This window comes from Crotalus tigris, unplaced genomic scaffold (genome assembly GCF_016545835.1).
Source record: "Crotalus tigris isolate CLP2741 ecotype Arizona unplaced genomic scaffold, ASM1654583v1 scf7180000019004.2909048, whole genome shotgun sequence".
In the NCBI taxonomy this organism is placed as follows: Eukaryota; Metazoa; Chordata; class Lepidosauria; order Squamata; family Viperidae; genus Crotalus; species Crotalus tigris.
The window spans coordinates 2,629,116-2,656,098 of record NW_024097319.1 but is presented as its reverse complement, the minus strand read 5'-3'; the positions used below and the strand labels follow the sequence as shown (position 1 = coordinate 2,656,098).

The following is a 26,983-nucleotide window of genomic DNA, read 5'->3' as shown; positions in this document are numbered from 1 at the left end:
AGACAACTGGATTTTCTTGTTTTTCTTTGAAGCTCTTGGTTGAGAAACAAAATGTCTTCATGGAAAAACAAGGATCTCCAGTTGCCTCTTGAACAAGCATCTTTGGGGCAGCCATGACCTGGATGACTGAGAATCTCCATAGACATTGGGTTAGTTGCAATCCCTTGTGTGGTGTGTGTATGTGGCTGTTGACTGGATTTGTCTGGATTGTATACTGCTGTTGGTTTCTATTTTGTGAGCTGCCTGGAGTAAAACTGGAGTCAGGCAGTGTCACTGTCAAATAAAATAACGAATATAACAATAATAACTAGAAGGCATAAGGCTGGGAATGACTACATCAGGGGTAGGCAACCTTGGCTCTTTTATGACTCGTGGACTTCAACTCCCAAAATTCCTGAGCCAGCCATGCTGAGGGGAAGGCAGAGGTTTCCAAGCTGAGCCATGCTGGCTCAGGAATTCTGGGAGTTGAAGTCCACCAGTCATAAAAGAGCCAAGGTTGCCTACTCCTGGACTACATAGATTGTAACTAGTTACAAAATCTACTGTAATTGCTACTTTGATAAACAACAACACCCTAGTATAGGGCATTCTTGGCTTATGGCTACAATTGAGCTTAGATTTATGGTAATAAATCATGCTGGACAGTTTGTGACCAACTCGATTTTACAAGTTTTTTTTGTGGTGATCATTAACCAAATCACAATAGTCCTTAAGCAAAACCACTGTTCACAAGGGGAGGGGTTTTTTTTTGCTGGAAATTGGAAATAAACATTGGTTTCAGGCAAAAAATATTGTAAACTATGGTTATGTGATGGTGGGACACTTCGAACAAATGTAAATACAGGCCAGTTGCCAAGTGCCCCAAAATGCAATCATATGACTGTGGGGGCATCCATTGTAATTCCGAATTTGGGTCATAAATACCTTTTGGAGGGTCTCTCTTAACTTTGAACAGTTGCTAAGTGACCATTTGTAAGTCAAGTACCACCTGTACATTCTTACCGATCATGTCCCCTAAACATAATACAAAAAAGCATCACAATTTTTACTTCATATGTAGAAAACAAATTATTTCGTACTGATTTGGCTGGTTTTTCTTTCCACGATGACAGCTCTTTAGATACGAGTTCTTCAGGTTTCATTCTTACAAGCCTTGACAAAGGAATATCTTCTCGAAGAACACGGTGGAAAAGACCCTAGAGAGAAGATTGATATTATTACATACTAATGAGAGAATACAGCCTTCTAGATAAATAAATGATCATAGCCAATTTAGATCATCCTAACTGTAGATCTAAAGAACGCTTATTCATTTTTTTTAATGTGGTTGTTACGAAATACAGCACTGAGCAATTTGACAACGCTGTATATGGTGAATGTCAACTATTACCTTTGTGCTTTTATGAAAAATCTTACATTTAACTTTATGTGCATTTACAAGGAATGTTAAATCTTGGATTTCAATATAAAATACAAATAACTTAATTAAGGTTTGATTAACAATCTATTATCCCTAACGTCATTAATCACCCTTTAAAATTATGCACATGAGGCTCAATACTGCCTTCTGAAGCTGAAAATATTTCAATATTAACAGTGTATTAGTAAATATTTTTGTTTGCAATGAATCTACAATACCAACCCAGTTTATCACACGACCAATTAGTGAAATGAGGGAAACCAATTTTTATTTACAATATATATACATTTATTCATCTACCAAATGTTTCTTAATCATTTTTTTTTTCAAAACCTAACAATCTGAGGTAGGGATGCATTGTATATTATGAGCAATATCTAATAATGTATATTAATTACTAAATTAGAGTTGAAAGCTGCCTGCAGGAAAATAAAACCAGTCAAAACAATAGCTCCTTCATTTCAGTACAGACTAACCTGGTTTTTGGGGTCCTTGAGGTTGAACATAATACTGCGATATTTACTCTTATATCGATTATCTGTAGCCTGGAATAAATTGAACAACTCCTTTTCAATATTCAGTGCAATCTTCCCCACTTCGTTTTCTGTCATGACCAAGTCATCACTGTCATTTACTCTGGAGTGGGGGGAAAAAGTCAGCACCATTAGTTTAATCTAAAGACAGCAAGGGAGTGTATGCAATCTTCTATAATTAGTCTTATTCTCTTCTATTGGGATTCTGCTAATATCTCTAGTGCAGTATTGAACTGATGGGTCCTTGGTGCTCTCTGAACTTGGTGGTTTACTTGCAAATGTTTCAATACCTAACTAGGTAATACCATCAGTGCTAAATGAGTGTGGAGTCTGCTGCCTGTTTACTGTATGGAAGCTCCGCCCTGCCAGTTTTAGTGGGAATGTGGTTTCCTCTTTAGAGTTTTCATTAGATTACAGTATTGATTACAGGTTGTCTGCCTGCTTAGCAAACTGCGGGCTGCTAGAGAGGATGGGTTGTACTCTATTTCCTTCTTAGGTTTTTTAATTGTCTTTGAATGATCAATAAATGTGGTTTTATCTCTATGTGTTTATTGACGGCTGATTTGTCTGAATGCCAAGCTTCCATTTCTGGATTTAGATTGCTAAAGAAATGTCTGCAGGCAAGCAAACAAGCAAGCTCAGAGAGCACCAAGAACTCCACAGAACATGGAATTGAAGAGAGAATGGCCCTTTTCTGATGGGGATTTCCATCCTTCATCACTGGCACATTTCAAAATTATTTGAAACAGCATTTCTCAATGTTGGCAGCTGGAAAATAATGTGGATTTTAACTCCCAGAATTCTGGGAGCTGAAGTCCACACATCTTCACGCTGCAATGATTGAGAAACACTGATTTAAAAGAACTGTCAACATATACGTTTATTTGTCTCCTACAAATTTATATTTGATGGAAGGGCTGCTAATGATTCAGGTCAATTTAGAGCGGCTAAGTCTCAACCAAGTCACCTTTCCTTTCTTCAGAATGTTCTGAAATAGAAAATCCTTAACGTGAAACTTGAAAAGTACTTCTTTCTCAACAGGAGCCCATCAATGAGCAATGCCGTAAATGGATTTCGTAAACCTCATTTGAAAGCTAACGCTGCGAAAGGGAAATCATAATAAACGCGCATCACCCATGAGGCTTGTAAGGTGCATTGCCTCAGGCGCACGTTACGGCGTTCCTACCTTTTCCACAAAATTTCTTTAAGAGACCTCCGTATGTTTTGTCGAATCTGAGAATTGGGCTGCGACTGGCTGGCGCTTGCAGCAGCTGGCTTGGCTTGTGGAGGGAATGAGGTGGCTGAAGAAGAAGCGGAATACATGGCGGGTCTCCTAAGCCCTGCCACTGTGCTAGAGGGGGGGACTGTTTTTTTAGCCATGGAAGAGGCTCCATAGGAGGACAAAGATGGCTTTAAGGATGAAAGGCCGCCTGAAGGAGGAGGACCCGTCGCAAGCGAAGACTTCTTGGGTATGACCCCTTTAAAACTTGCGGCCGAGTGTTTCACCGGGGTCTTGACCAGTGAAGTACTGGCAAACGGCGAGGGCTTCTTCAGGGGCACACTTCTTGTTTGGGAAGACCCGTGTTTCTCAACCACCGACGTCGGTCCAACCGTTTTCTTCAGCATCGCAGGAGGCTCTCCTGGTTTATCCTCAACCTTCCGCTCTTCTTTATGTGCTGTTAACACCAAAAAAATGCTGGCTCAATTATGACAATGATTAATGATTTATTAAACTCGTCTGCTGCCCGGATACTCAACCCTGCTATGCCTAAGTAACAGAAGGATTTAATAACTAACCACGGCCATCGATTCCATCAACCTGAAGGATGACTTACACTGATTTTTGGAAGAGAAGTGGCACTTCGTCAAATCAATGTTTAAAAACAGTCCCATCTTTGGCTGGCTGGACAGGTAGTCCTCGAGTTACAACCATGTGAGCTCCACTGAGCCAAGGCAGTTGTTAAATGAATCTCGCCCCGTCTTACAACCTTTTTGCCACAGTTGTTAAGTGAATCACTGCAACTGTTAAGTGAATCATGCAGCTGTTAAGCCAATCTAGCTTCCCCCTTTGACTCTGCTTGTCGGAGGGTAGCAAACGGGGATCACGTGACCTCAGGGCAGTGCAACTGTCAGAAGTACATGCCAGTTGCCAAGCACCCACATTTTGGTCATGTGACCGTGGGGATGCTACAATGGTCGTAAGTGTAAAAAAAAAACAATCACAAGTCACTTCTTTCTGCGCCGTTGCACCGTCACTAAAGGAACGATTGTTAAATCGAGACCTACCTGTCCTGAACAAAAGAAGGGTTTTGCATGAAAGGAATGATAAATGTAACAATTGGGCACAGAACAGCAGGCCAGCGATTGTAGTACTGCGGGTATGTTGGGGGTTGTTTTACAGTTGCTTTTAACTGGAAAGCAAAATGTGACAATATCTGGTGATTTAGCTAACATGCATGACAGGAAAAAGGAAGAGAACTTAGGCCTGTTAGGTTGTAAAGGGATCTTCAATACGGAGAGGTTGAATTCATGGTACAAAGGATTGCGACCCACGTGTATCAATCAGAAAGGGAATAATTTTTATAGCAAAACCACATTAAAACAGACAAAATAAAATCACAAATATTTTCATGTTTCAACATAAAAGAGGCTCCATCTTCAAAGATTGCACACACAGATTGAAATTAAGACTTCAAATTCAAAGGAAGTTGTCAAACAAATAACCATTATATTCCCCTAGGCCTAATTCTTATCCTTTTTTCCTTTCCAGAGAGTTAAAAAAATGTTTTAATTTCATTCTATGAAACCATCGTAACCCAGACATTCAGGCCGCAGGGAACAAAACATAGACCATTATTTAAGCAATTGAAATGTTTAAATGATCACCTTGAAATAATTAAAGACTAATTTTACTATCATAGTAGAAAACTTGCAACAACATGACAAATTATGGGTAAATCCGATCAATTGCTCAGAATCAGCTGAAGAAAGGGAAAGACAATATACCACTAAGGAGAGACTATTATCTTGATTGTTTATATGTGATTTCTGAAAAAACCCACAGCATGAAAAAGCAGCTCTATTCCCACCTCACAGGAAGATTTACAATTATGCATAGCACACAATATGCACTACAGAATGATTAAAAATGCAGAAATCTGATGGACTAATAGCTGTTGTGTGCACGGCAAAAATCTGTTATCTTGAACAAGAGATGGAATACATACATACATAACTTTGTTACTATTACAAAAGTTGACCAGGATGCAAGGCAGAACACACCATGCATCATTTGTGGAGGTGTGACGACGACTATAGGAGATAAACTCATGATGCTGTTAATTTGCACAACTAGATATTCAAAATCTATTTCAATCCAAAGATACCCATATCGTGGAGATTCACTTTATTTTATATTTTTCATAAACTATGCTTGCTTCATAAGAAGGCATGACTGAGCCTGAACAAAATAAGAAAATTGCTTTGCTATCTTCACTGGCAAAGGATTCCTGACTAAATTAAGCTTGTCACAATGTGAAATTAGTTTTGGTTATCTGTGTTAAGTCTTCTTGAAAAAACTTTAAAGTCTTCATTGTTTAAGTTCAATTGACCAAGAGTAAATCTGTAAAATAGCAGTCCGAGTACGCCAAGACACGTACAAAATTCCGTCAATGGATAAACTGCATGTTCATGTTCTTATCTGATACAAGATTGTAACTTCACATAAGTCTTTTGCAGTGAATCCATTATAGTCACCTAATCTCTTGTCTACTTCAAAGTATTTATTGACAGTGACTTGGGGGGGGGGAGGAAGACTTCATACAGGTACTTTTTTTTTTTTTAATAATCCTAGCTTGGGTTTTTTTGAGCAGTTGTTATCCATGCAAGAATTCAAACAAAGAGCCAACTGAAAAATTGGAAGTTTTCTCCAGATTTGAAAATATTGTGCTATGTAGGATCAAGCAATTCCATCCTAATAAATGCATTTACTGATAACTGATTCATAGTTCAATGTTGTAAGTGACTGGCATTAAGAAGCAAGAAAGTAATATATAAACTTAGAAAAGCAATTAAAACTTTTGAAATTTGAAAAGATCTGGCTGCTGCTGCTGCCTGAAAACAAAGAATGGGACCAACAAGGTTCAAGCATTTCTAGGCTCACAAAGCTGGTTTGTAACTTTTAGAACCTGATTAAAATGGGCTTTCATAGATGGAATATCCATTTGGAAAATAATTATGAAGCTATTGATCATTTATCATTTGTAATTCTTGGCTACACTGGCTTTCAAGTACAGAGATATAAAGTATTTATTGAACATGCAATCATTTTCATAACATGCTAGCACATAAATGCTTTTAATAAGGGTTTTGAGTTTATTAAGCAAAAGGATACCCAGGCCTTTTTCCATTCACACCGCCAAACCCAAAACACCGGAACTACAGTTCAAAACCGTTCATATTCGTAAAATAATCCTCTTTACAAAAACACTACTACTTTGCCAACTATAAATGACCCGGGAGTTATTTTCATCAAGAAGATACTACAGAAGACCCTGACTCAGAAGAAAAATGTCATCAGCTCTTAGATCTCTTTGGAATAGAAATTATCTAAGCATGTTGTAATTGCTGCATTTGCGCACATTGTACTTCTGGCCGACACGAATCTTACTGCTCAACCGAAATGAAAGTTTATGATAGTTACCTCTCCAGGAACCCATGGTCAGTAGTAATCAAAGATGGTACAGCCATGGTCAAATATATTGATTAGTTGAAATAATCATTCCCAACCAACATTAGATAATATGTTGAGTGATCATTTAACTGCAGGAAAAATCCTAGAATTGATATAACACAATATGCTTTGGTTGTTATGCTGTAATAGACTTAAAAGTGAAAGTTCTCATTAACAAATGTTCACCCATGTCAAATTATCATCTGCGCATGGACTTACAAATCCCTATAAGCCACTGGGCAACTGTTTTTAATTGAATGAGATGCAAATGCTGTGTCATGAATAAACCAGTTCCTGGATAATAAAACATGTCATAGTCATGCTATCGGCTTACTAGTAATAGAGGTTGTCATGACAGACTAACAGGACACTGAAGTTGCTTGTAGTTGTTCATTTCTCCCAAAATTATCAGTCAAACACTTGTTTCCCAACTGCCAAATTCATCCTGGTTTATTTAAACACCGTATAGCCAGTTGCCAGAATTATTGCTGCTCATCTCTTCCTTTCCCTGACACAATGCACAAGCTTTCATGTTCTGATGTGGAACTGGGTGAGCTATGGTTGCACCATCCATATACGCCCAACTGTTTCTGATATTTTGTAAGGCACAAACAGAAACATGTAATGCAAATTAGGAAGTTCATTCCTTTGTGCTTAATTCTCCTGGCAATTATAAAATGCAAATAAGCTAAAAACAAAAATCAAGTTAAGAATCTGCATTATATGCCACTTTCCTTCGCTTAAGAATCAAGATAGGGTGGAGCATATGGTCCCCCACCCCCCCACCTTTTATTGCAGGTGTGTAAGACCAAGCATCAAGCTTTGGGATTGCCTTGATGGAGGTAAAGCTGCACCATCAGTTGAAATTTCATTCTGAAAGTTTGCTGCCCGTTGTTAGTCATATGTAACTGCCAGCTTCTCCAGGTCCCGGGCATTCAAGGACAATCACTTAAATATGAGCCAGCAGTGTGCTGCAGCTGCCAAAAAGGCCAACACAGTGCTAGGCTGCATTAACAGAGGGATAGAATCAAGATCATGTGAAGTATTAATATCACTTTACAATGCCTTGGTAAGGCCACACTTGGAATACTGCATCCAGTTTTGGTCACCACGATGTAAAAAAGATGTTGAGATTCTAGAAAGAGTACAGAGAAGAGCAACAAAGATGATAGGGGACTGGAGGCTAAAGCATATAAGGAAAGGCTGCTGGAATTGGGTAGGTCTAGTTCAATGAAGAGAAGGCCGAGGGAGAACATGATAGCAACGTTCCAATATCTCAGGGCTGCCACAAAGAAGAGGGAGTCAAGCTATTCTCCAAAGCACTCTGAAGGCAGGACAAGAAGCAACGGATGGAAACTAATCAAGGGGAGAAGCAACCTAGGAGAAACTTCCCTACAGGTAGAACAATTAACCAGTAGAACAATCTGCCTCCAGAGGTGGTGAATGCTCCAACACTGGAAGTTTTTAAGAAGAGACTGGACGGCCATTTGTCTGAAATGGTGTAGGGTTTCCTGACTGAGCAGGGGGCTGGACCAGATGACCTCCAAGGTCCCTTCCAACTTTATTATCTCTAGCATAGATAGCTCTGCCCAGTAATTAATGGAAGCAGTGATCTGGCATGCAGCATGATACTCATCAGCGCACGATGGCCATTGCCACTGGATAAACATTGTGTCTTCTCTCCCTTGATGCATCTCAGCCACTTCACAGCACTGTGGATGTGGCCAGAGATATGATGTGAGCACTGCATTCTGCTACGAAACAGCACCAGCCCTGGTTGGTCAGCCAGGGGCATCACCTTGCAATTGTACTGACACCCCCACCCCCAAAATCAGCTGATGAGAGATCCAGTTAGCACACTCTGCTGACTGCCTCCCATCGGGAAATGTGTCAGGACAATAATTCAAGAAAACCCAGGCACTAGAAATCCAATTCTGATGATCAAAGTTTACTGGCAAATTACAGTATGAACTGGAGTGGTTTCATTTTATTTTTACACTCCCTTTTTTGTTCTGAAGTAATACAGAGCCAAAATGATTAAATACAGTAGCTTGCAGTACTACCACTGGCACTTGGCATACATGGAATAACCTAAAATGTTTAAATTGAACCTAGCATTATTACTTGATATGTAGAAGAACAAGCAGCACATCATTTTAGTTCTTTGCCCTTTGTTTCTGATGCTCAGAGCTGCAGAACACCTTTGAATATGCTTTACCAAGCTTGGGAAAGGTTTTCCAAAGTGGCTGTGCCACCAAACACAGCCCTTTATTTTCTGAGAAAGACTGCCCAAAGATTGTCATACTGGGGAGATTTCTAGCACCCCAGCTATGTTTAATAGCGTCTACTCTTTACTTGGATGTTTAAATATTTTTTTAAAAAAAATCCTGACATTGCATTGACCATACCTGACTAAACCATTAAAATTGTGGAGAAATGAGTAGATTTGGGGTTTTGTTTTTATTTCTCAATGAAAAACCAGTTGCCACACATTAGTTGAGGCTACTTATAAAACAATAGAAGCATCATGTAAGAGATATTAAGTCATTTTACATTTTTGCCTTACTCTAAATACGTTGGGCAAAGTTAATTCACATTTTGGCTTCTTTAAAATCTAGTTTTAAGACAGGCAGGAGTGGCACCAGGCTTGCAAAGGTCCCTTCTTAGCAGATGCCTTGACAAATATCCTTGCTAGCTACCGGTATTACTTTCTCCTTGCTAAACCTGGCAGTCAACAAGATCAGAGTTGTTTTCACTCAGCGGAAACTTTCCATTGTTCTGTTGCTGCCCCTGTAAAAATGAACCCGGGTTCCAATTTGCAGAGTGATATGCGCAAGTAACTCCAAGATGATTTCATTTGAAATTCCTCAATACACACACACACACACACACACACACCCCTCCATCGCATGTATTAAAAGTTTGAGGCTGAACTTGCCTGATACAGAAGTATTGGAACTAGGCAGGTGTGAACCTGCAGAGTCCCTGGAGTGGCAAATGCTGATTGGGCAAGAATGCTTTAAGAATAACAGGGAGCCTAAACAACACAATATAATAAAAAATTCACTATAATAAACTATTATTAATAATAACAATATTCTAAAATTTATTCATAAAGTAAATGGAACATTTTAGTCCCATATTTATTCTGAATATAATCTATCCATCTTCTCCAAACCGAAATATATCTCTTGTGAATGATCCTTCAAATAAGCCGAAATTTTTGCCATTTCTGCTAAATTTGAGACCTTAAAGGTCCATTCTTCTATAGTCGGCAAGGAATTGTTTATGAACTAGGATTTTAATTTGTTTATATGATCAAGTTTATTTGCAAATTGTTTATTCTGTTAAAGGGGAGTTAAAGCGCATTATATTTGTTTATCTATATAGTTGGTTAATGTTAGATTATGATTATTATATTTGTTACCCTGTATTCAGTTCTGGGAAGTGGGGGAGGAGGAGGGGGGGTACAGGGGTGGGTTTTGGGGTATATTTTGTAATTTTTGTAAAACTTTTTAATAAAAAAAATAACAGGGAGCAAGGTAAATGAAATAAAATGTTAGGACAGCCGATCCCAATCTTACTGGGAGAGGGGTCCCCAACGGGAGGAATGAAATTCAGTGAGGATTGCCCCCTCCTGTGGGCTCATCTTCACGATTCTGCTGCTGCTCATCATTTTACACCAACTAAAGGAGAGATGAGCTCCTAAGAGGCAAGGATCCACTTTCCTCCCCGTTAGGAATTCAGATTGGTGGTCAGCATCTTGAAAAAAGCAGGCCAGGAGAAAAAAAAAAGAACCAGGCTGCATCTTCAAATACCATTCGTATGCAAACAACCCCCCCTTCCAAACCGCCCCCCCCAAACCCTCCCATCAGGGAGCAGATTAGGTCTCAAATTGCACCCAAGCCTTTTTTTTTTTAATGCTTCCATTTCAGGAAATGGGGATCAGCTCTTGAAAGACCAGCTGAATAGCAGAGGTGAGCACAAGCAGCAGCTGTAGACTTCAGCCTTGACCCAGCAATTGTGAGAAGGAAACTAAGGCTTGAAAGTCGAGGGAGGGAGGGATGTATAAAAACAGTTCATGAAGAAGTCCAATGGTGATTGTACCTCCCAAGGCTCAAGATGCCGGGTGGACAGCTGACCAGGAATAGTGCAACCAGCCAGCATAAATTAATATGATTATTTCCATTCAGACAAGTCCAATCTGAGCAAGACAAATTTAACACTATTTGGCAGTCTGGCATTTGAGCAGACAAATCATAAATTATGGAAGTGGTGACATTTGCTACATTTACAGTTTCTAGGAATAAAATAGAAAGGCCATCCCCCCCCCCCTTTTGGAGTAAATGGCGCCATGGGTGGCCAACTTCCAGGGAGAGGGACGGCTTTAAAAAAATTTCTTTTCCCTTTAAGGAGAAACAGCAGCTTGGGAACTGGTAATGAATCCTTCAGGGATTCAAGAGGCAAGAGGGATCATCCATTTGCCTGCCAAAAAGAACTGCATTTTGGAAGTCTTGAAGAAAAATTCCATTCTTCGCATTTTAAAGATGTTTGAAAGACACAGTGCAATCTTTTCAAGGGACGACTGTTAGCACTTCCAAAAGTCTTGTGAAAAGGAGAAAGTCACACTGCATTAACTGAAAGAAATATGGTTGCATTGGCTCTCATTGAAATTCAGGGCTTCAGAAGTCCACAGGCATGGATAGCAGTGGCCAGCTTTTTAGGTAAACGTGCTACAAATCCAAAGATGAACGAATGGCACTCTAATATATAGTAAGTGGTATTAACATGGGGGAGGAGGGGGAGGGGTTGGCCAACGGCCAAGGTTTTCTCCAAACATCTGCCAAATGCCTTTGTCCAGCAATGACAGAGAATGCCTGTTGTTCGCTTATGGCACCCGGTGCAGAAAGTCTTTTGTCAGTTGCATTTCAGGATGAGTGAAAATTAATTCTTGAGTAGATTTTTTTAAAGAGAGAGAAAAGAAACCTTTCCATCGCTAACTTTTAGCGCAGGGAATTCCTTTAGCTCTGAAAGGCATAACTGCCTCTCTGCGCAGATGGAACACAGAAAGGCCCTGGCTGTGAAGGGCAGTTTTGAATATGACAGCAGGGAAATGGGAACTAAAATTATATAAGTTAAGGATTGCAACAGTACAATTAAGATGAATCTAGTTTTGGTTCTGGCCCCGTCAAGACGGCACCCACCCTCCCCAGCATGTTTGAATAAGTCCCAGCCTGAGGCACAGGGGCTCTCCCTGACCCTGAACTGAGGGGGGAGGGCTGGTTTAGCCTGGATTGCAGCTGATGAGAATCAGACTGTTTTTCTGACATTCCTTCACAGGAAGCAGCAGGCCACAGCTGCCCCAAGACCAGGGTCTGCGCATTCAGGAAAGGAACAGTGCAGAGGAATGAACAGGAAACTAATAGCAGTGTTGACTTTGCTGCTTGTCAATGCCAGGGACAATTAGGAATCAATGAACTGCGACAGCCTTGCCTCTTTCTGCACTCTCAGGCCCTGTCCCCATTCCTTATTTTGAGGAGTTTGGAAGTTTTGTCATTACTGCTTCAGATTAACCAGTTTGCCGTGTTACCCACCTTCTAACTATGGCTACATCTCTGTAAGGCCCAGATGCGACCCCCCAAAAGCTCACTCTTTCCTTTGCCTGCTCTTTCAGGGAAAGACCAAGCGAGCTAAAACCACCACCCCAACTTTTAAAAGGGAGCAACTTAAGTGTATTTTGAACCATTCGCCCCTAGGACGCATAATTGCACTTCTGCAACAGGGAAAATTGTGGTGAATTGAAGCAAGATCTGCACAAAAATGAAGTCAGAGGGTTAGAGAGGAAGGGAACGTGATTCCACAATAAGCCCCAAGTCACACCAAGCCACTACTACTGCTGCTTCACCCTTTCAAATGCAAGTTGGCATCATAAACTTTAAAATATACAGGCCAAAGGGGCCTTAAATGTTTGTTGGCTAGCATCCACTGAAAACTGAAACCTGCCCTTTGATTTAAAGTGTGATAGGTTTCCATTTAAAAAAAACAAAAAACAAATAAGCACTTTCAAAATCTTGAGGCGATGGTAGTGCCACAATCTGATTTTACATTACTGGATGATGCCACTGTTAGAATGCAACTCAGAACCTTAGGTATTTGGGCTCCCTTCGGTCAAAATTTTTGAGCCATTGCCCTTGGGCGCTTTCTCTGAGAAAGGAAGCCTGTTGCTTTTCTTCTGCTGTTTAACGACAATGTGTGTACCTGCATCCCATACACAGTAAGGACAAAGGGGGAGGTCTGGTCAACACGGCAGGTTTTCAGTTTCTAAAGTGCAAAATACAAAAGAGGTGGTTTATCCTTGCGTGGGACACACAGGTGATTGTGGTCAGTCCTGAAGCAAGCCATTTTCCATTGCAAAGTTGCACTCCGTAGCCTGGCTAATAAAATGGGAGTAGACAGAGCTTGGCTCAGACAGCACAAACTTCTCTCTAAATAAATTTCCCTGTAACACAATCACCTTAGCAGATCTACTGAGCAGCAGACTGCTGTAGCCAAGTATTCTTACGCTTGGAGCTAAATCCAATTATTTTTATTTTGATAACTATACAAAACAATCAAATATACTTCAGGGAGATTAGGCATGCCATGAACACGCTTGTAATTTGCTACACAGTACTTTTAAAGCATGCTCTTTCTTTGGAGATCGCTTTAATTATCAGGTCCATGGCATTGCTTGGGCTTCATTTGTAGCCAAACAGCCTTCTTAAATCCCATTAGATCAACTACACTGCTTATTTAAGCTGGGAGGTGGGGTGGCGTTGCCGTTTCAGCTGCCAGCCCATTCTTTTAAAAGCATGCAATTGCACCCATCCTGAACAGCCTGACAAACCCACACTATTTAGTTTTTCAACTTCAGAAAGTATTCACCACTTTCGTGGGGATAGGTGGATCATGTTATTACTCTGGGGGACAATTAAGTTCTGGCAGATAGAGATTTATTCATCCTGTTGCACTTTATACTCTTTCCCAGCCAGAATAATTAGCACAAGAATTTTCATGTCCAAACTGACATGCTGTGAAAGTGCCCCTAAAGCCGAGAATGATTTAGGAGAGGGGAGAAAGACAGTCATAAAGTTGCCTTCAACTGACACTTCAGTTCTGGAACTTCCGATATTCATTCGTAATTCTCATTTTGTGACATCATCTTGGGTGATATTCCAGCCACAGAAAGAGGCTGGGTGATCACCGTAGAGCAAAGCCAAGAGGAACAGCAGACAGCCTGCCACCGATTCAAAGCATCTTCTGGATGCATGGCCCAGATTAAGCTAATTGGCTTTAAGTGGCAAAGCAGGGCAAAACAATCCTATTCTGTGACTAATTCCACTGTGGGAACGGTTGCTATGCTGAACCTGACAATATTGAATGGTTGGAAAGTATCTGAAGATCGAGTATTAACCTTTGAAGGGGAGATACCTTTCTCTTAATTTCCTTTCCTCCTTAATAAGCAGACCCAATGAATTGGATTTGCAGATTTTTGTGGAGATCCACCAGGTAGAGAGCATCTGATCATTCTTAGGTTTGATTCCTTGCATGAGATCCCTTTTCCTGGAGTGGCAAATCCGATTCCTAGATTTCATCTCATCCCATGGACAGAAAGCCACTTGGCCTCTTAGTTACATGCTGAAGTGATATGGTCCCTCATGTTGAGACAGATCTGTGCACAATCCATGGAGATAGTCCACAAGATGGTGATGGATTAAAGCCCAGACCTGGTTTGTGGGTGTTTCAACTGCTACCTCTGCATAAAATGGCTAACAATTGGTCTGTGTCTACCTGAGTCAAGACAAACTGAAGGTATTGTAACAAATTATGCCCATTTTGAGAAGTATGAAGGCAGCCTTTGTATCTAAGCTATGTCTTTTCCAAATCACCCCCTGATTCACTGAAGACAAATTTCTTAAAAAAAAAATCGCAATTAAATCAAAACACCTAACCTATTCCAAGGTGAAGCACCACTGGGACAGGATATGTTAAGCATTTTGCGGATTCAGATGGAATTATAATCATCTTTAATCTTACATTTGAATATGGGTAACCTATTCTGCTCACAGAACATTCCCAGAATTATATATCTAAAACAAAAACACACTGCCAGATCAGTGCAGCAGACACTATTAATATTCTGAGAAAGAAAATCAAAATGGCTACTTTTGAAGTGGATAAGTCGCACACTATTGTCAAAAATCATGCCTTATAAACCATACTACTTGGATTCACACATTAGCTAAGCCCAGCAAGGAATTTTCAATTTACTGTAGGGTGTGTTTAGCCTTAGTTTTTTGTTTCAGGTGGAATCATGGCAACAAATCAAGAAAAAAAAAGAGGAAAAAAAAATGAAATGTCTTGCTGACAATACGACTACCATTAATCTAAACCAGGGGTAGGCAACCTTGGCTCTTTTATGACTCGTGGACTTCAACTCCCAGAATTCCTGAGCCAGCATAGTTGAAGTCCACGAGTCAATAAAAGAGCCAAGGTTGCCTACCCCTGATCTAAACTATATAGGAACTGTTTGTACACAAGACGGGCCTATTTGAATTCTGCTATTTCATCCTCTTCAGTAAAATATACATTAGTAGCAGACCTGGTGACATCTTGTTGACCAGCACACAGAACTGCTTTGTTACAAGGGCTTGGTACATAATCTGAAAACCAGCAACAGTGCAAATGTGAAATGAGAGGCAAGGGCCAAGAGAATGTGGTAGGGTAGACACTGCACTGGAAAAGATCAATGAGATCCTACAATTCAGAACATCGAAGCTTCCAAAGTACTTCTGAAAGGAAACCACGAAAGAGGGGATTTGGCAATATAGGAAAGAGGACTCGAGGATGCTTGTCATCTATTTTCAGGGTTTTTTATCATCTATTTTCAGGGTTTTTTGGTGTCAGCTTTACAAAGGTTGACTGAGATTTTGCGCACCAACTGACTTATAAAATAAAATGTATTTATTACGTTGATTTCTGGGGAAAGATGTGTGCTATTTATCCATCTAAAATGATCTGCAATATTCTCGGGGCAAGACGGGCAGCAAATAAATAATCTGCAATATTCTAATGATTTCCACAGTAGCTGGTTCGTGGGAATCTCAAGGTTTTGTTTTGTTTTTTTATCCCCCAGGTATCCATTCTGTAAAGCAGGGAGTAGTGGAGAAATATGCAACAGACTTAAAACCCCTAGAGGCCTTATTCCAATTCTGCTACAGCCAGGATACAAGCAAACAGCTCACAGTGCTGAGAATCCTGAATTCTGACCCTCCTCTCAAAAATGAGCCAAGCCATCGTCTTTGGACTGTACCATTACCTTCTGGGGAATGAAACACTGGAATGCTGGCTAAGCTAATGGACTACAGCAGGGGTAGGCAACCTTGGCTCTTTTATGACTCGTGGACTTCAACTCCCAGAATTCCTGAAGTCCACGGGTCATGAAAGAGCCAAGGTTGCCTACCCCTGGTCTAAAGGAATAGTCTCTCTCTCTCTCTCCCTCTCTCTCACACATACACAAAGAGGGTGCTGTAAAAACATGCACTTCACATCTGGTTACTCAGGAGCCACAGCACTGGCTTGTCTCTTCAGGGTGTCTGGCTCAGGAATTCTGGGAATTGAAGTCCACGAGTCATAAAAGAGCCAAGGTTGCCTACCCATGGACTACAGACACAGAGCCCCCCTTCAAGTGCCGATAGTCTGAGTAGATCGCTCTTTTGCCATGCTGCTATGATTTGAAGTTGAAATTTTCCTCTTTCGTTCTGGCCTCTAAAACATGAATGTGTTTAATTAAATGTGGTTAACAGTTGACTTCCCACAGTTTTGTTTTTATTTATGTACTGACAAGTTATAAAATTATACCAATCTATTTTAACACAGGTTTTTTTTTTTTTTAATGATCTGTACACACATGGAATGAAATAAGACTCCCAGAGGAGTGAATAAAACCTGGGGGACCAAGAGACTTCAAAACCCACCCAAAATTATGAAATGAGCAGCTCGAACTTTGGCTGAAGGGGTATTTTACTCACAAAAGGAAGCCTCTTCCATGCACTTCTATTCACCTGAAAAACAATCTTAGACAAACAAACAGTGTAGACACTCTACAAATTTACTTACCACAAGCAGCTTTTCATACTGCGCCTGCATGGGCACTGTATTAGAAGATGCACATCACACTGCAGAGCCCAATTCCTATATCAGCATGCTTGAAAAGGACTTAAATATCTCTTGCAAGCCTAATGTTTAGCTTCTGCAGATGTCACCCTCACCTGCAGATGTCAGAGGTTGGAGGAAGATACTACTAGGGGTTGTGCTTTTCAAGGTAGCCCTTGACTGTATCCTCCCACCAAGCCCTCATGCAACTTGAAAGCAACACCAGTTTGAACCCCTCCAAGTATCAGGCACAACATCCGACAAGACATTATCAGATTCATGCCCAGATCTCCTTATAAAAAGCACAATGAAAGAGATATGTGTGTAGGAGCATTTGCCTAATTCCACACCACTCATGTTCATTCTTGATTCAAGTCAGCTTTGGTTGTTTTTTGTCTCTAGTTTGAACAAATGGAACCCATAACCATTGGTTGAGTTGGGGAGGCTACAAACATTAAAAACTTAATTAAATACATCTTTGCCATTACATACATTCAGGTTTGATTTCAGGTTTTTGCATCAAGGCATTGCTACTAAAACAAAAGGCATCAACTTCTCTATGCTTCACCCACCTTTAAAACAGAGGAATGGCACTCTGCCTCCTCCCCCAACAGGGAGCTACAGAGAGGTGGATGCGTAACAAAACAGAGATAAGCTATTGCTTAAATAGTATGTCCATGTTTCCCACAGGATTTCAAAAACAGCAGAGGTACCCGTTTTCAAGTCAATTGGAATAATGCAAGAGGTTGCATGATTTTTACCGAACGTTATCATCGGTGTCTTACTAAACACAGGAAAGGAAGCCTGGTTTTCCAAGTGAATCACTCAAGACCCACACCAATTACAAAACACTCAATTGGTGCCTCTTGGGCTGAAGGTGGTCTGGGGCCAAGACTATATGTCTTCCCGGAATATTCAAAATATTCAGTTGTTGGCCTGTGGGGTAAGAACGATCTATATACTTTTCTTTCCCACCCACTCCCAGTGCAGATTTGTGTGTGATTCTGCAGCTGGTACACTTCACCCCCACTATCTGGTGCAGCCCACCGCTTAAATTTCCTCAGGTAGGTCTTGAAGATGTTGCTCCACGGAGGGCCTCTTCAGCTTCCATTCGCTGCTTTCGGGCACAACAGAAGCCACCACAGCAGTCTGGATCTGATTCCTGGTCTCTAATACAGGATATACGATACACCAGCATGGAGAACCCCTTTTACTTGAGGGGAAGGAAGAGGTGAAAGTTTTCTAATGACTTATTCAGCCAGCTTAAGAAAATGATAAAAAAACAGAACATATTATACATAGTAATAACATTCAGCATTTGGCTAAGAAAAGGCTCAAAGACGCCTCAAATAATTTGAGCATTCCTGAAAAATGTAATGGAGCAATTCATCCATTCCCTTTGCTCCCAAGTGCACTTGTTTAGGTAAAAATTTAACCCCGATTCTCTTTAATCCCATTAAACACCGTGTTTTTAATAATTTCATATCAATCTTTGCATTCTGCCTGTAGTGCTCCAAGGTGCAGAACTTTTTAAGAATTAACTTGTAAAGAATTAAGTTATAAATTTCAAGTTATAAATTTGATGTCTCTGGAAAATGCTGATTTCCTGTCCTTGAACACAGCGTTCAAAGAGCCTCATTATTGTTAGATGTAGGACTGTTTCCTGTACCTCTGAATATTCAAGCTAAACCTTGAGAACTTTCCTACTGATCTAGTCACTGTTAAGTTCCAATTATAAAGGTAAATGTATAATAGCACTCTGATGTCACCACTGATTCTCTAATACAAATTAACAAAGGCAACTCAACTGTCTCTAAACTATTTTCAGAAACAAAAATTAAGTTATTCTTAGGTTTTATGCACAGATTATTGTATTGATTCCTAAATGCTACATAACTCAGAGCAACTATAAGCATGTCCTAAGGTAAGATACATTTAGTCCCTGGAGTATTTTCTGTCAGGGAATAATATCTTATTATCCTAAATGTTATCCTTACTATCCTATCCCAGCTCCATCTTAGAATATGCTAGAGTCCTGGTAGCACAGTGGATAGAATGCTGTATTGCAGGCTGATTCTGCCCACTGCCAGGAGTTTGAGCCTGACCAACTGAAAATTGACTCATCCTTCCATCCTTCCGAGGTCAGTAAAATGAGGAGTGATATGCTGACTCTGTAAACTGCTTAGAGGGTTGTAAACACTATGAAGCGGTATATAAATCTAAGTGCTATTGCTATCTTATAAACCCTCCATATAGAACATTTTGTTATGCAAAACCGTAACAGAGAGCAAGGTACTGTTTGTGATGATAAAGGATCAGAATTTTTACTGCTTGCTTCTCCAATAAAGACAGACTTAATCTGGATTAGCACAATGATTTCTTTTCTTTAAAATATTTTTTTTGTCTTGTGAAGGGTTTATTTCCTACTCTTAATTGCGTATCTGTTTTAGTTTGATTTATCTAGCTACTTATAGCCTCTTTTAGGTTTTTTTTTACAAAAAAAAACAGCTTTTCAATTATTTTAAAGCATTCACTGCAATTTTTTCTTTCCTTTACATATCTGCCCTTGACTTTTTTTTTTTTTTTTACTCTAGGCAGCTACTGATTGTTGATTCTAGTCATACTACAGATTTCCCCTTTCCCTGTGTCTGAGAAAATGAGATGTGAAATGAGATTAAACAATCTGGACAGCCAGAATCAAAGTAATGAAAACAGTAGAATGTGGGATATTTTCCTCCCCAGTGGGTGGCACAAGTCTTATCCTTGGGATATACTGGCTGGATTTCCAATTAAAGCTTATTACCATGTTATGATTTTGTCCATTATTTGGATGCTCAAAATCATCATTTTTGTGACTACATTTATCCCAAGGCCATGTCAAAGGCTAAGAAGCAATGCACCTGCAGAATGATACAATAAATAAAACAACACCCTATTTCATTCACTAATGAAGAATAAAGAGCAGCCCCTGAAATACTAATACAAAATAAAAGATACCATTACAGCAGGGACAAGTTGTGACTTGTCTTTGCTTTTATAGTGCAGCTGTGCTAGTATTTGGGAATTCCATTCCCTAATCTAATCAGCATATTCATTTGTTTTGACATAAATTCCAGAACTGTGGAATAGCTTGGCAGTTGGTTTTAGATATAAGGAACTTACATTCATGGTCCAAATTAAGTAAATGATTCACTACCTCTTGTATCATTGTAAAGGATATTATAAAATACTAAATTAACCTCAAATCGTAAATGTTATCTAATTTCGTAACTTTCTTAATGACTTATTAGGCAATCCTTTCAAGCTAAATTTAAGATAGAATTTAGTGTTCCAGGCCTAATAACATGTTGATGCACTACTGTGCTGAAACTATTCTGCCTTCTCTTCTAAAAGCATTATTGACTTTCCTTGATCTACTAGGAAAAAATATATATGGTGTTTTTCCTCTCAAAGAACTGACCACTAGAGTTATCTGTTAATTCTTCTCATTTGTACCTCTATCAAGAACAATTTTTTTAGAATTAAGCATTAGGCTACCTGAGATTTAGCTCAGCTGGATAATACAGTTCAAAGATGTAACATCTAATTAAGATTAAAGTCTTTTCCCCCTCTCAAAATAAAAATCACAACAACCCTGAAGTCCAGATATTACAGCGGAGATCTTCCCAACACTCTGAGGACATTAGTGTCCAGTTTAGGTATCAAAGGCACACATTTTAAGTTATTTTACATATTTGTGAATAATAAACAGGGATACAAATGCAACTGGAGCCAGGTTATTCTGTTATTCAACTATGGCAGGGCTGTCAAACTCAATTTCATTGAGGGCTGCATCAGCATTGCGGTTGCCCTCGGGGGTGGTGGCCAAGGGGGGTGCGATCTACTGGGTGGGCGTGGATGGAGTGGGTGTGGCCTACTGGGTGTGTGTGGCCAGCTCTACATCATTCGTGTCAAGGGGGTCTGTGGGGGCCTGTGCAGGGGTGGGACAGATCTGAGGGTCTCTGGCAGAAAGGGGTGGGACCAGGGCAGAGCCCGGATATGTGAAGTAGGCGAGGGCCATTTGCTGGCCACTTCCAGGCGATGGTGCATTTCTTCATTCCTCACAAAGGGTGACACCTTTCCAGCATGCACCCAGAGGGTGGGGCCGACGCGGCAGGGTTGGTTCCTCGCTGTTTCCAGACGGCCTTGTGGAACTAAGACTGAATGCGTTTCAGCATAGATGGCCACCACAAAATTGTACATTGGCTCCCGGCCAGCCTGGGCCAGGGCCAAGGCAGCGGGGGCCATTCCCTCACTGTTTCCAGGATGGCTTCACGGGCCACATGAAACCACTTCGTGGGCCGCATCTGGCCCCCGGGCCTTGTGGTTGACATGTCTGAACTATGGTTTCCTGCCCGAGCAGGGGGTTGGACTAGATGACCTCCAAGGTCCCTTCCAACTTTACTACTATTACTATTACTAACAATCCCCTGTATATGGTTAATTCATACTGTACTCACTATACTAACCATTAATGACTAATTACAAATATTGCTTAACTCTCCTACACTAAGAGAAAGAAGTAACTCTTTCTTGGACAACCTCAATCATTGCAGGATAACAGAGCTAATTTAATGTATGTATGTATGTTTATTACAGACATAAAGAACTTCAAGACAGCAATTAACTTACCTTCAAAGTCAAGCCAAAATGTCTTAAAATGGTGGAAGTTCTTCACTAAACATAAACTGAATTGAATGCATTCATTTCTGTGTCCATCAGCGACCGTAAAAACATGACCAAGCTACAGATCTCGTTTTAACTTTAGAAAGTTTAGGTCTTTTTAGAAAAAGGCTCCAATTTTGTTATTATCCTACTTATAAGAATACTTATATGAAAAATATAATTGTTAGTGCCCAAACTGCCCAACAAGTATACAGTTATGAGAGTAGCAGGAAGGGAAACCCATGTATGCTGAAAAACAAGCGCTACTTTCAGGCTGCTGCTGTAACAAATTTACTAATATGCATACAGAAGGGATCAATTCCTTTTGGAAATGTTCAACTGGTCGTCTCAATTAATGAAAAGACGGAGAAAAAACTATTTGAGGTTGGACTGGAAGACTTCCAAGGTCCCTTCCAACCCTATGATTCTATGACACTCCTAGAAAATGTCATAGGGGTTTAAAATAAGGGTTCAAGATTCACAAGCCTTAGAAACAAAGTATTTCTTCTTATGACCATCAAGCAAGAACTGTAAACATGGAGGACTATACCCCTCGTGTGAAGGGGAACAGGAAGATATTCTGGATAGTTTCTCGTCAAGCCTAGGAACTCGATTGCTCCGGGGGGGGGGGGGTTCACCAAAGTCATCTTCCAATGGTTATAAAGATGTAGCCAAACTCAGCCATCAGAGGTTATGGAAAAAATGAAGTCAATTCTTTTGCATGCCCAGAATCCTATCAAGGTTCGCATTGATTTAAATAATACATCAGAAATGAAAAATGCAAAATCCAGACTGCAACATATTTAAACAGAAGGGTAAAAAGTTCTTAAAATAATGGTTTTACATTATCAAGCATCCATTTACTTACCTTCATAAGCTACCAAGATGTTAAAGATATTCTGTATACTTATATATAAGATGAGAATTCTCAGTCTACTTTCCTGTTCTGAAGAGAACTTCTATAGCACATAGCTTTCATGTTTTTTAAAAAGCAAAAAACAAAAAGAAGCATCTGGATTTATGCTGGGCTTCTGGAATCACTTCAGGAGATTCATTTTCTTGGTAGGAGTTTTTTCCTCAAAACTGATAAAAAGGTGTGTTTGTGTAAAGAGGTAAATTAATGGTTCAAATCCCTTAAAAGGGATTTTCCAAGTCAAAATGCAAAGGACTAACAAGGGCCCAATCTCAACAGTCGATACAATTACTCTGTATATTACATAATAATATTAATATTGTAAATGATTTTACCTACCTTCTGTTAGACTATAGCTACCATCTATGGAGTACATAGAGAAAACTATGCCTGCCGTTGCAGATTAAATTCCAATTACATACAACTAAACGAGAACACCCGAGTTGCTATTAACACTATGCAAGGAATTTTCCCTGAGAAATATGTGTGTCAATCTTTGAAGATAGAGCAAGGGAGCCATTAAAATCCCTTTCCGTTTTTTTTTTTTTTTTTGCTGGCCCCAAAATTGAAAATGTATTTATAGGAAGAATAAACGACTGCAGAAGAATATCCCTGGAAAATACATACATTTGAATAACAGTGCTGGTGAAATGGCAGGAGTCTGTTCTGGCTTTACTGCATTATAATTATGATCGCTGGCCCAGGATGGCGTGCTGCTCTCTGGGGTTGGCTCTTTAGCAACTGTCTGAGCGTTCGCTTCTGTCTTAATAATGGCCACTGGTGTTTTCTTCATGATCATCTCTCTCTTCTCAGCAACTGGCCTCTTCTGCATGGACAAAGGTTTGGTACCCGCCTGTATAACCAGCAGAACCCCCTAATCACTATATGTTGCAATGACAAAATCATCATGACACAGGAAGAGGGCAAATCATTTTAGATATACCGGAAATATTGTTATGCAAAAAGATACACTATACTTTTTCAAGCAGAAATCACATCTCATTCTGCACATATCCTTAAAATATTTCCTGCTGATAAGTGTTTGACTTTCTAGCAGACTAATCCAAAAATCTTTACCTACCAACTTGAAATCACTTCTGACACACATTAATTACCCTTAAATAAAGACAAAAACATTTCACTAAGTGTTTGGCTTAGCGAAACCGTTGATGCTGCTACTCTGATAGCAATCAAGATCTAATTATACCTTCAATTATGAAGAAAAATGTGAAGCTTGACCAAAATCTTCAATAATACAATAAGCATAAGAATTGTCCCATTCAGGAATATGCTAAAAAATTTAAAATTTACTATACAGTTGTTGTAAAAACAAACTTAATTCAAAAAAATCTGTCCGGGGGGGGGGGGGGAATACATATAAGAATGGCTTGGTGATGGGGTTTTTTCCTACCATTTGATGTATTAAAAAATATTTATATTCATGAATCTGTTAATCAGCTGCTCTGAAAACTTGTTAAAAACAGGGTGAGAAGAAATATAAAGGAACACCTGTAATGATTGAGATAATGTACAGTATATTATTTTTGTTGCAAAACTATTAATGTTGTTAAATGTTATATCCAGATGGAGAGAAAATACTGGACAATGATTCTTTATGATCAAAAACTCCATGATAAAATTGAAAAATGTTTAACAATATATATACATACATATACATATATATATATAAATATATATACACACACACACACACACACACACACACACATACATATATATGTATATGTATATAGTTTTCTTAATCTTTAATTATTTTGAATTAAACATAAAGTAGATTGGATTTTATTTACTTATATTTTTGTTATTTATACTCATTATTTTCTAGAATTTTTTCTTTTGTGCCTTTTCTCCTAAGCAGTATGATGCAGGATTTTTTTCCTTTTAAGAAATACATTATCTTTTATACAATAGTACAAGAATGTATTCATATTGCTCCTTAGGTTGTATCCAATACTATGTTGCAAATGAATGTTTTTATTCATGTTTACTTTAAAATGAAAGTTTTAGAAAGTAATACTGCATTATAAATGCATTTATAATGTTCATTATTAATTTATTTGATGTTAATATTTACATAATATTGAAAAATGTATTTCATTTGTATTTTTATATATTAATACTCTCCTTTTTTAAAAATACAACTATACATGATAGAATTCCACACAAGACTGGCTGGGGAATTCTGGGAGGTGAAGTCCACACATCTTAATATTGTCAAGGTTGAGAAACACTGCACTAAAGCTTAATTCAGTTGTCCTGGTTGGGGAATTCTGGTTGTTTAAGTCCACATCTTAAAGTTGCCACAATTGAGAAAACTGAGCTAGCTATTTCAATGCAACAGCAGGATGAACATCCCTTACAGAATTGCCTGGATCATCAAAATTATAGCTAGTGTTACATAGCTATGTATTCAATTATGAAATTATATTGGAATATGAAACTGTTATGTCAGAGAAGAGTTGGAAGCATTCTGGAATAATTACGCAGGTTTCAGAGGGCTTTTAAACAGGGCACTAAATACTAAAAGTCATACTAAATGCATTTTCCAGGAAAAATATTTTTTATATACTTTTTCTCTTTGAATGTGGTAACCTTTAAAAAGACAAATGACCTTTCTGTGACCAACACTTTTTTTTCCTGTTTGTAATCTTTCTCACACTAATGGCTTTACAATAGTAGAAACCAAGAAAAGAGTGACGTATCCAGGATTACATGAATACAGGAAGCACTGTGTTTAAGTGCATACTAAACGGCAAAAGTAATTTGCACAGAGGTTGGGCAAATAATAAAAAATATTTTGCCATACAGGGGCATTTGTCTTCCGAAATCAAACAATCACCAAGAGACTGCAAGTAGTCTTTGACTTATGACCATAATTGGGACTATGGTATCTGTTGCTAAGCAGGGCAGTTGTTAAGTGACTTGTGCTTTATTTTATGACCTTTTTTGCTTGTTAACTGAGCGTAACTGCAGTTTTTAAGTGAATCCCAGGATCATTAAGCGATCTATAGCTGTCCCCAAATGACTGTCAGAAGCCAGCTGGGAAGGTTGCATATCATGATCACATGAACCCGTTGATGCTATAACGATCATAAATATATGCCGATTGGAAAGGATCCAGATCTGTATCATTTTACTTTTGAGGACTCTGGGATGGCCATAAGCGTGAAGGTTGGCTGCAAGTTACTTTCTTCTCTGCCACTGCAACTTTTAACAGTCTCTAAATGAATGGTGGTAATTCAAGGACTACTTTTATGTGATTTAAGGCGAATCCAGACTTACCATAGTCTGAGGTTTTATCAGAGCAGGCTTGGGCCTGGTTTTCTCTTTGGGTTTTTGTTCTTTGCCTTCACTGAGGAATTTCATGGTCGCAGCAGCATGCTTAAGGATGCACTCGTTCCCACAGTATACTGAACCTGTCTGAGCCACCTTACAGCATCCTGGGCCAATGCAATTGGCTGCTTCGGGATCTTCAACCACCTGAAACGTAGCATACAGAAAATATTTTATGGCCGTGTTTACAATAGAGTTTACTTAGCTCTATAACAATGCAGAATTTAATTAGCTTACTAATACTTTTATATATAGCCCTCTGAAAATGAAGGTGTCAACTGTTTGGTTTCCTTCCAAATAGGTCAATTTCTTTCTTTATTAAAGGTGTTTGCAAGTAATTATAGGCCTGTCTGTCATTGTCAATGTCTGGCTTCTAGCATGCAAAAATTGTAAGAAATAAAATATAGTTTTCCATTGCTGTTCTCCCCATCAAATTCTACTTCTTGTCCTTTCCTAGGGTAATACATTATGCTAAGCAATAACATAAGCCGTAACAGGACAAGAAACAATGATTGGAAACTGATCAAAGAGAGACGCAACCTGGAATTAAGGAGGAGCTTCCTGACAGTGAGGACAATTAGCCAGTGGAACAGCTTGCCTCCAGAAATCGTGGGCGCTCTATCGCTGGAAGTTTTTAAGAAGAGGCTAGACCAGTGATGGCGAACCTTTTAGAGACCGAGTGCCCAAACTGCAACCCAAAACCCACTTATGCATCATCGAGTGCCGGGTGAGTGTGGCCCATTGGCTGGGCGTGGCCCACTGGGTGGCTGCGGTGCTAACGGCAGACTGGGTGGGACTAAAAAGTTCAATCAATTCCAACTTTGCAAGACCTTTTTTTCCCGCTAGAAGTTGAAATTGACTGACTGAACCTTTTTTTTTTTTTTAACACATGGCGCGGAGGCCTAAAGCGAAAAGGTTTTATAAAACTCAGCTGAAGGCCTGGGACTGGGGCGACAGCGTGCGTGCCCACAGACAGGGCTCCGAGGGCACCTCTGGCACCCGTGCCATAGGTTCGCCACCACTGGGCTAGACAGTCACTTGTCTGAGATGGTATAGGTTCTCCTGCTCGAGCAGGAGGCTGGACTAGAAGACTTCCAAGGTCCCTTCCAGCTCTGTTCTGTTCTGTTCTGTTC

General features: G+C 39.5%; 1 protein-coding gene and 1 long non-coding RNA gene across 2 annotated transcripts in view; one reads left to right on the top strand and one right to left on the bottom strand.

Annotated features, from left to right (window-relative positions):
• DIDO1 (death inducer-obliterator 1) overlaps positions 1-26,983 on the bottom strand; it is a 48,906-nt gene that overhangs the window by 12,040 nt on the left and 9,883 nt on the right. The window contains 5 exon segments of the mRNA XM_039358167.1: positions 1,080-1,196; positions 1,897-2,056; positions 3,140-3,629; positions 23,124-23,349; positions 25,800-25,997. Of these exon segments, the coding sequence (XP_039214101.1) occupies positions 1,080-1,196; positions 1,897-2,056; positions 3,140-3,629; positions 23,124-23,349; positions 25,800-25,997 (1,191 nt within the window).
• Positions 10,164-19,439, top strand: LOC120314751. Its single transcript, XR_005558520.1, has 2 exons — positions 10,164-15,122; positions 15,248-19,439. It is a non-coding gene; the product is annotated as an uncharacterized LOC120314751 (long non-coding RNA).